Raw genomic sequence first — 10505 nt, 5'->3', positions numbered from 1 at the left:
AGCAAAACCTCCCTGTTTTAAACTCCACCCCTCTAGCAGTGAAGGACAATATTCCATTCGCTCATTCACATTGTCAATGGCAGCTAGGGACAGGTAATAAATATTGGCCCAGCCAGTGAAACCCATTTGGCATGGGTGAATAAAAAAAGTCTGTGTTATTTTTGTGAAACATCTTGAATTCAGAGCCACTCAAAAGTCAAATGCTGAATGTTTTTAAGGCTGATTTCCCGCCCATGTGGCCTGAAGGACAGGGTACAGTTAGGAGCAGTAAGCATTACTTTTCACTCATTATTATTTCACACAGTGCAACTTGGGTTTGCATGAGGTGTCAATGAACTAACTCATAGATGTATTGCAGTGGTGATATTGCATTTGCTAAACATTGTGAAAATCCATCCACTCTATCAGAATTAAGAAAAATATTTTAATCACATGAAGTATTTTCTTAAAACATAATCAATTCTGCACATTAAGTCCTTTGCTTTACAGAAATAAAGTGACATACTGATAAATGGGTCTTTCCTCCACTCTTTAAATTGGGGTAAGGTATTTTTAGGGTAGGTACTACTGTATGGTCATGTTAGGAATTAAGGGGAAAGCAGTTTTACAAAATCAGAGGTCATTCATGCAGGACAGTATTGAGTTGAAGCATTATTCACATATAATATATATCCATCTATTCCAAGATCATTAGAATCTTTCAATAGCTCTGACTGAGCTCCAGTTCTACAACAATCTGTCATTCCATCTTGTTACAGATGGTCAAAGATGGAGTCACTGTTTCTAATTGTCAGCCAGCAGAGCTATCGCTCCAAGCCAGGGCTTCCTGTGAAGCTATTCCCACAATACTTGTCTCACATTGTAAGCTGTACTCAGGTTCTTCCTTTCAGATTGAAGCTTTGCAGTAGATTAACAGAATGGTTTCCATTACTGAAGAATAATCATCTTAGCCATGCTGGAATAAGTAGTTTTTATTCCAAGCCCAATTATGTTTAATAGCAAAGTTCAAGTATGATTCTGTGAGACTCTGTGTGTGTGTGTGTGTGTGTGTGTATGTGTGTGTGTGTGTGTGTATGTATGTGTGTGTGTGTGTGTGTTATCTGTACACAAGGAAAAATAGTTTCTGGGTTTTAATTAATGTTCGTCTGAAATTCTGTCCATTTCCTCCCTTTTACACACTGTGTCTTCGATTATGAATCATTGTAACAATATGAGTGAGGTCTAGACTATTCATCATCACATCACAAAACTCTTTGTCTTTCTTGGCTCCTTCAACAAACTCTTCAAGTGAAAGTTCCCCTGCAAACAAAACATAGTGAAAGGGAAAATAATTCAGGTCTTCAGATAATGAAAGGTGCAGACACACTGGGAGGAAAGAGGTGATTTAACTTGTACAATCAATTAAAATTGGTTTACATGCACATAAATTGCCTTTCAGAATCCCAAGTTGTCCCAAAGCATTTCTAGCCAGTGAAGTACTTGTGAGTTGTAGTCACTGTTGGAATGTGCGAAACATTGCAGCCCATTTATACATGGCACGCTCCCATAAAATGTTCATTTGAATTTGATAGAAGCATAAACGTTCTCCATGACACTGGGGAGAAATCCCAAGCGTTTTTTGGGAAGTAGTGTGTGCATAGGATCTGTTACATCTCACTCAAGATTACAAGCAGGACCTTTGTTAAACATCTCATCTAAAAGACAGAATCTCTGACAGTGCAGCACTCCTGCAACAGTGCACTGAAGTATCAACCTCGAATTTTTTGTGGTCATCATTGCGGTAGGAATTTCACTCACAGTTGAAAATGAGTGGACACGGTTTTAAAACAACTGCTATGTAAGCAAAGGCAACGTGTGTAACAAACCTCTTTACACAGCAGAGCGCACTTTCTGAGTGTTAAAGAAATTTACATTTGAAATATGCAAAAGAGAATTAGACTGTTGTATGAAAAGGAAGAATGTGCGGGGTTGTGGTGAGAAGGCCCAGGAATGGCAATGAGTGATTTACTCATTCAGAGAGCCAGAGCAGAAAAATGGTCTCTTTCTGTGCTTTAAATATCTGTGTTCTGCTGACTCAGAGATGAGACAGCCACCATTGATAAAGTTGGACTCAATGCGATTAATGGGACAAAGTAAGGTGTTTTTTAATGTCCTGGCCAATTTCCTCTCTTAATCATTACCATCAATAAAAAAAAGGAAGGATCACTTGTTCCTTTGACACAACAGCTTCAATGTAGCGAAGTTTTTCAAAGCACTTCAATGAGTTCAGATTTGCTTTGCCAAAGACATGAATAATGACAAAGAAGAAGGATGTGCCCAGACTGAGGTAGTTTATGAGGGCTTTCTAAAACATTTGGCCCAGGAAGCTGATGGTACAGCCATCTACAGTAGATGAAGGATAAAGGGAGTGGATTGCTCTGATTGCATGGGGCTGTATCTACAAGCCACCTGAATCAGGTCGGATTCTGAGATATTTTTAATCAACCAGTTCAGACATGTATGACTTACCTCTAGAAGAGGAGGGACTTGAAGCTTGACTTTCTGGTCCAGAGAGAAAGACATTACCACTGCACCAGAATGGCCCTCCTCAGGTTGGACTCCTTTATTTTCAAATCAACCTGTCCTGCAATGTTATGCAAGAGTCCTCAGGTTGGACTCTTCGACATTTTCTAATCGGCCTGCTTAGAGGCATTGTTACATACAGCTGGAGGAGGTGGGACTTAAACTAGGGAACTATTAGCCCAGCAGCAGGGGCGATACCACGCAGTCCTGTGGTTAGCCTCTTACAACTTCACAAGTTGAGTGATCTCAGCTGGGATAGAGAGAGAAATGCTGAAATTAGTTGGAGTTGTTGGTCGGTTTGCTGAGTCAGTTGATTTTTTTTGCAAATGTTTCATTTCTCCCAGCTGGGTGATATCTTCAGTGCTGTGTAGCCTTCTGAAATGAGTGTCAGTGACTTGGTTCCAAGTTCTGATCACTATCGTCAATGCCATCTGCAGCTTTCAGGTGAATAACTGGTTCAGGCTCATTGCAATACCTCTAGCAATCAAGTAACTAGGCTGAACGTCATGACCCATGCTAACGCATGAAAAGATGTTGGGGAAAGCAGGGACGTTCAGTGTTGGTGGAATTCCAAGCAATGTGGCTGTGAATTCAAGAAAGGACAAGGAAAGGATGCAAACAAAGAACAGAAAAATTACTCACCATCTCCATTAATATCAATATTGTCAAAGACACGGTTTGTGAACTCTTCTGCCGACATGTCCTGTTCACAACCGTTAATGGCACGGATAGCCTGGGAGTAAAAATGATAATATTACAAAGCAGAACTACAGACATGGTATTAAGTGACAGATATGCCAGAAGCGAGAAATTATAGTCATTTAAAAAAGACTTGAAAATTGAAGTTTCCTCACTGAAACAGAGATAGTTAAAGTGTATGGGCAAACCAGTGGGAATTTGGTTAATTGAGGGCTTTGAGAAAGGTCGCAAGGGGGTCAATAGTGAAAGATTGCTCACAGTGATTGGAAAATAATATGGGCCATAGACTGAGGACTATGGCTGAAAGAATGAAGGGTGGAGTTGGAAGAAATGTTTACATACAAGACTAATTAGATCATGGCTTGTTTTGTCACAAGTGAATGTGAAAGCAGAATCTATAATACTAGTTGAAGGGAATTAGACGGCACGGTGGGCGGCACGGTGGCACAGTGGTTAGCACTGCTGCCTCGCAGCGCCAGAGACCCGGGTTCAATTCCCGACTCAGGCGACTGACTGTGTGGAGTTTGCACGTTCTCCCCGTGTCTGCGTGGGTTTCCTCCGGGTGCTCCGGTTTCCTCCCACAGTCCAAAGATGTGCAGGTTAGGTGATTTGGCCATACTAAATTGCCCGTAGTGTTAGGTAAGGGGTAAATGTGGGGGTATGGGTGGGTTTCGCTTTGGCGGGTCGGTGTGGACTTGTTGGGCCGAAGGGCCTGTTTCCACACTGTAATCTAATCTAATCTAATCTAGACAAAGATTTGAAAAGTAAATAAAATTTGGGACAGGCAGGGAGTGGAGTTAAAGTGGACTGTTCTAATGTAAGATTTGGCACTAATATATTCATGATTGACTAGAAAAACATCCATCCTGTTGCAATTTCTATAATTATTTTTAACCAGTCAAGGAGATGTACATTCTTAAAGGCTTATTAATTGATATAACCCAAGCATGAAATGAGAAACACCATTCACCCTACCAGCCCAGCAAATCAGTTCCTTTTCTGGATATTTTATCATGGAGTTTCCTTATTCTTAGCTCCTAAAGAAAAGCATAATCTGGTCCTCAGAAAGAAATCAAATATCCCTGTCTAATCGGCATTCCTCTGTGTCCTCCACTGACTGGTTCCCTTGTTTGGCTTGTTTGCTGTGTTGCTGTGTTTCAGGAACCATTACACATAATCACATTGCTTCCAAATCTATTTAACACTTAGCTCAGTGTCAGCCAGATATTCACCCAAGTCATGCTGACTTTTCCGGCAATTTCTGTTTTTGTTTCTGATTTACAGCGTCTGCAGTTAGTTGAGTTTATATTTAGTATTTAACTCACTGCCATATCTCTTCTAGGCATGCCCACCTAGAAGAAGTTCTGCTCCTCTCTCCAATGGGATTTCCATTCCAATCTTTTTTTCTTGTCCACCGACATTAATTTCACTGTCACTCCTGGCGTTTGACCAGGTATTTGCTAAAACTTGTTTCCACAGCCATATCACATTCCTCAGTGGCTGCCTCAAGCTCAGGGCTACACCACTCCGCAGTTCTACTTGATCCTCTGGCTCAATCACCTCGCTAACAAGAAACTTTTCCTTTCACGCATGAGTTCTGAGGGAGGGTCACTGGATCCGAAACGTTAACTCTGATTTCTCTTCGCAGATGCTGCCGGACCTGCTGAGCTTTTCCAACAAACTTCTGTTTTTGTTTCATTAAAGGTGTCATTTGCTTCTGTATTAACTGCTTTATCTGGGGAAACTATAATAATAGTGTTGCCATTCATAGACCACATTACAATTGCCAAAAATAAAGTGCTTCACACAATGAGTTACCTTTCTCAGAGCAGTGATTGTTATTACGTAGGCAAATGTGGTAGCTGTTCCACACCAGGAATCTCAAATCACCAGATGGTTGAGACATGGTGTTGGTTAGGACACATGGACTGTTCTCAGGTCTCCATTTTTTCCAATGGAGATCTGAGATTATTCATCATCATCAGATCCAGGAGAGAAGACCTCAATTTGAACGTATATTCTCCTGATAACAGCACGCCTGACAATCCAACATTCCCTGATTGCAGCACTGGAGTCTCAACCTTGTTTATGACCTGGACTGGGGTTTTAACCTACAACCTCAAACTGAGAGGAAAAGTGTTATCAGCTGTGCCTAGCTGGTACAATATCTCCAGCTTTATGGATGGAAGATAGCTCTATCAGTCTCTACTGTGACTTTAGATAAAAATGAATTCCCAAAAAGGAGGAATAAGGAGCAATAACTACAACATGATCAGTAATCCAATCGGGAAATAAAGGGTATTGTCCTTATTCAGTGAGTGGTAAGAATCTGCTATCCCATGAGTTGAATGAGGCAAATAACTTAGACACTTTCAACAAGAAACTAGCAAGTACATGACTGGAAAAGGAATAGCAGTAAATGTGGAAAGGCTGAGATGGAATGAGAAGACATTTCTGGAGTAGAAATCCCAACATAGGTTCACTGGGCCCAATGGTCAGCTTCTATGAAACAAAAACAGAGATTGTTGGCTAAACTCAGCAGGTCTGTTAGCATCTGTGGGAAGAAAGTAGTGTCCAGATTCTGAGTCTGGTGACTCTTCATCAGAAGTCAATTTCTATGATGTATACTCTACACAGTCCATTTGTTGGTTCACATTAGAGGAACAGGAATTAGTCATTCTCACTGCCTCCTGTAATGTTAGTAATGATGTTCAGATGAAAGTTTTCTCATAAATATCAGTGGATTCTTACCTTAATGATGTTAAGCAGTTCGTGTCTGTCAATACAGCCATTGCCATCCACATCATACAGCTTGAAATACCAGCGCAATTTCTGCTCCATTTTACCTCGGAGGACTAAGCTAAGGGCAGCCACATACTCCATGAAGTCAATATACCCATCCTGCAATCAGCAAACAGAAAGTGGTCAGATACACTGCCCTTAAGTTTCTTCACACTGACTCTTGCTAAAGTTCAGGAAAAGTGGCTTCAGAAATGGGTCCTTGGTGACACCTTCAGTGCTCTTCCAAAGACTCCAGAAGTGCTAATGTTCAATGTTTGGTTGTGGGAACATAAGAAAAAGAAGCAAGTACAGGCCATTTAAAAGCATCAAATGGGTTTCATGGTAAGGAACTGATTGGCATAGATGTGTCATGGAGATCTGAGGGAGCATGAGGGTGGGTGCAGAGTGAGGACTAGACACTTCAACAGCTTCTCATAAAACTCAGAGAACCAAGGCCTTTCTCCTCAGACCTACCTCTATACTTGCCCACCCCTGGGGGGTGGATTCACCTGGCTTTATCCTTTCTTTTCCAGAGTGAAAACTGGGACTAATGGATCTATTAAAAACAAGGTAGAATTGCTTAGTTGATAATTTCCCAATTCAAACTACCAATCCTGAGAATGAAAAGCTCACACAAATTGTCCAAATTTGCTTTTCAGCATTCCTTTGAAACACCTTCGGATGTTTTACAACATTAAAGCTGCTATTCAAATATAAGTTGCTGTTATACTCTACAAATTCAGAGAGCAATTTTGAAATATGTTGACTTTGATATGAGTGCAGAAGCATTAACAATGTAAATGATAATAATGCACAAGTAGATGCAAATTCACCATTATTACTTGGAACCTGTTGTACTATAACCTGGCATTGTGTGCTTTTTAACTTTGTCCACCCCAGTCTAACACTAGCTCCTCCAAATTATCCCAAATAAACCTGTTGGACTATAACCTGGCGTTGTGTGATTTTTAACTTTTGTAATTGTAATTGCACCACTTCCTCTGGTAGCTGGTTCCACACACGCATCACCCTCTGTGTGAATAAGTTAACCCTCAGGTCCTTTTCATATCTTTTTCCTCTCACCTTAACACTATGCCCTCTAGTTTTGGACTCCCATCACCTGAAGAAAAAGACCTATTCACTCTATCCATGCTCCTCATGATTTTATAAACCTCTATAAGGTCACCCCTCAGCCTCTGATGCTCCAGGGAAAAAAGCCTCAGCCTGTTCAGTCTCTCCCTTTAACTTAAACCCATGGGTCCTTGCAACATCTTTGTAAATTCCTTCTGCACCTTCTCGAATAACATTCTACGGAAGGGTGACCAAAATTGTATGCAGTTATCTGAAAGTGGCCTCACCTATGTCCTGTACAGCAGCAACATGACATCCCAACTCCGATACTCAATATTCTGACCAATGAAAGCAAGCTTGCCAAGTGCCTTCTTCACCACTTGTTTCCACTTTCAAGGTGTATGCACTGCATTCTTTTAAGTCTCTTGGTGGCTTTTTTAAACTACCAGTTACTCTTCTCTGAAATCTTTCTGAAACCAAGGGAGGTAACTTGTTTGCTTTTGGTTAAGAATGTCAGAGTAACTTTGATGATGGAATCAATGGAAACTATTGGAGTGGGGAGAGGGATTTTCCACCTGTCTACCTGAAGGTGGGTGAGGCTCCACCAACATTTCTGTGACCTGAGCAAGCACATGGTGAGAGTGTTCTTGGATGGACACCTTCCACTGTCACCGTGCACATTTGCAAGTCCCACCTACAGCCTACAACCAGCCAGCAATGCACAATCTTCAAAACCTTCACTGTGACAATTCAATCCCAACTCAGTAGATAAACCGTATTTCAAATGCCTAGAATTTTGATTGTTAGATTATTGAAATCTTTGTAGCCAGCATGTTCTTTATTATATACCTGTTGTTGGTGCTGGAAAGGACACAATTAATGGTGTGAATATGCAGAATACAACATGCCATCATCCTTCATTGCAGAATTCCAGTTGTCAAGTTGTCGAACATGACCATTTTGATCCTTGTCAATATTTTACTGAAAGCTCTGTCATCACTGCACAGCTAATTTCATATCTGTTGTTGAAGTTGTCCTTGTTGCCAATGTTCCCAGGGTGTCCCCATCAGAGGTCTCTCTGGCCTACCCTCGCACACAGCAAGGATGTGGTTAATTTGACTTTGGCCTCAACTCCATTCTCCTGCCTACCACTGCACCCCAAACCTTGGCAGCTCAAGACCCTGTGATTCCCTTTTTAGTTAAGAATCTAAATACCTCTTCCTTAAAAATACTCAATGACGTGTTTCCACTAATCTCTGGTGAAGTGAGTTCCACAGTCGCATGACTCTCTGAGGGAGAGCAACTATTTATGCCTGACAGATAATCTTGTATTTTTAAACTGTGGCCCCTGGTTCTAGCCTCTCCTGTAAGGGAAAGCATCATTTCAGCATTTACCAGGTTCAGGCTCTTCAGGAGTTCATATATTTCAATAAGATCAGCGCTCACTCTTCTAACCGGCTCAAATTTTCCTCTTAAGACAATGGATAAAGCAGAGGCAGACTGGTGAGAAGAAATGCCTTGGTTCTCTGGGACTTTGCCCAGAATGGTTAAAAGCTGTTGGAGTGTCTAGTCCTCACTCCTCACCCATTCTCATCCCTGGAATCAGTTGAATGAAGCTACTGTGAACTACTTCTAATGCAATTATAATTTTGTGCGCAGCAGATAATTACACACCACCTCACAACAATAACTACTCTCTTTTTATAGATATCTCACTACTACCATATCTTGATGGCCGCTATGATTAATCTCACTTCACCAGACATTTAGCTCAATCTGTAACAATGTCAGTGAACCTCTGTACATAAACATCTCACCATCAATTTCACTGATCGCTTATTATTCAGTGTACCATGCATGTAATGGTCTGTTTACCATGCTCCTTCTGAATCACCCATCTCAAATTATCTCTCCATTACTCATCTTACGCCATCCCTCTATTTCCCAATCTCACCTCATTTTTCCATCATCCAACCACCACATTCCAATTCTCAAAATGCCTCCACTACTTGATATACTTTCCATAGATAAAGTTTTTAAATTAAATTGATTTTCCCTTTCCTTACCTTATTCATATCAAAAGTCTTAAACATCTGTTCAATGTAGGCATTAGCTTCTTGGTTCAATCCCTTAAGGCCAAAGAATTGTTTGAACTCGTGCAGGGTCAGCTGTCCGGATGGGCATTCAACCATGAACTTCTTGTACCAGTGGTGAAGCTCCACTGCCTGTATGTCATCCACAGTGGTGCCTTGTGAGTTTCCCATTCTGGCTCTTGCTGCAAAGTGTCTGCACGAGTACACAAATGCTGAGGTATGTTTGTCAGTCCTCTGAGCATTTAAGCTAATTTAAGCGAGAGCTAAGCTTGGCTCTGGCCAATCAGGTACTTTAATCTCCCCCCAATATGGATTTAAGATCTCAAGATATTTATAAAAAGATACTGGCCAACTGCAAGTCAGGCCTGGATTTTGCTAAGGTGAAGTTACTTCAGGACAAAGTGCAATCATCACTAATCAGCTGCATTTATCTGACAGCTCACTCTGACTTTCAAATGCATTTTTTCTCTTCAGCATTTTCTTTGTCACTTTCATCCCTTCTTCCTCCCCTCAGACCAGTCAAGTTGCATTCATTTGAACTGATACTTTTTCATTTTTTAAAATGTGATCCACTGAGATCAATCTCAGCTTTGAAAATCAATGCTCTGTAGTTTAAGCAAGTGCATGAGCTTTCTTTGGAATGATGCATAAGGAACTGGATGAACCACCAGGGCAGCTGTGATAATCCCAGTAGTTGAGCCAAGACAATGTCTAATACTGCAGGCACTTTTGGATAGTTGACCAACTAACCTGACTTATGAAAGGGATCTTATAGGGGAGAAATGGTGCAGTGGTACAGTCATCCAGAGTAGTAATTCTCAGGATCTGAGTTTAAATCCCACCACAGTGAATACTAGAATTTGAATTCAATTAATAAATCTGGAACCTTAAAGCTCGTCTCATGATGGTGACTGTGACAACTAGCATTGGTTGTTGCAAATGGCTATTTGGTTCACCAATGCCCTTTAGCACAGAAAATCTGCAATTCTTACCCAATCAAGCCAACATGCAACCAGAGCAATGAGGGTTAATGTTTAACAGTGAAATGGTCCAACAAACCACTAAATTTCAAGGGCAGTTAAGGATGGATAACAAATGCTAGTCTTATAGAGTCATAGAGATGTACAGCACAGAAACAGATCCTTCAGTCCAACTTGTCCATGCTGACCAGATATCCGAACCTAATCTAGTCTTGCCAGCATCCACTCTTGCCTGCTCACTCTGTCATGAAAAACCTTGCAAACTCAATGCCAAAACAATGAGGGTTTCCCAGTTTGATAAATTATGAGCAGGCTATCA

At 41.0% G+C, this 10505-nt stretch overlaps 1 protein-coding gene across 1 annotated transcript; it reads right to left on the bottom strand.

The window, feature by feature from the left end:
• Nucleotides 1-404: 404 nt before the first annotated feature.
• guca1aa (guanylate cyclase activator 1Aa) lies at nucleotides 405-9399 on the bottom strand. Its single transcript, XM_043713924.2, has 4 exons — nucleotides 9180-9399; nucleotides 6013-6162; nucleotides 3205-3295; nucleotides 405-1299 (listed from the first exon to the last, which is right to left on the bottom strand). The coding sequence occupies exons 1-4, from the start codon at nucleotides 9375-9377 to the stop codon at nucleotides 1172-1174; spliced, it is 567 nt and encodes a 188-aa protein (XP_043569859.1). The 5' UTR covers nucleotides 9378-9399; the 3' UTR covers nucleotides 405-1171.
• Nucleotides 9400-10505: the final 1106 nt, after the last annotated feature.

This window comes from Chiloscyllium plagiosum, unplaced genomic scaffold, assembly GCF_037043375.1.
Source record: "Chiloscyllium plagiosum isolate Xiang-an unplaced genomic scaffold, Cpla_swu_hap1 HiC_scaffold_23, whole genome shotgun sequence".
NCBI lineage: Eukaryota > Metazoa > Chordata > Chondrichthyes > Orectolobiformes > Hemiscylliidae > Chiloscyllium > Chiloscyllium plagiosum.
This window is presented reverse-complemented; position numbering and strand designations above follow the sequence as displayed.

Excerpts from the sequence above, each read along its gene's own strand:
- guca1aa (XM_043713924.2), bottom strand. The coding sequence starts at position 9,377 with ATGGGAAACTCACAAGGCACCACTGTGGATGACATACAGGCAGTGGAG. Across the intron at positions 6,163-9,179 it reads AGACTTTTGATATGAATAAG|GATGGGTATATTGACTTCAT; the intron begins GTAAGGAAAGGG and ends TGCTGATTGCAG. Across the intron at positions 1,300-3,204 it reads TATTGATATTAATGGAGATG|GGGAACTTTCACTTGAAGAG; the intron begins GTGAGTAATTTT and ends TTTTGTTTGCAG.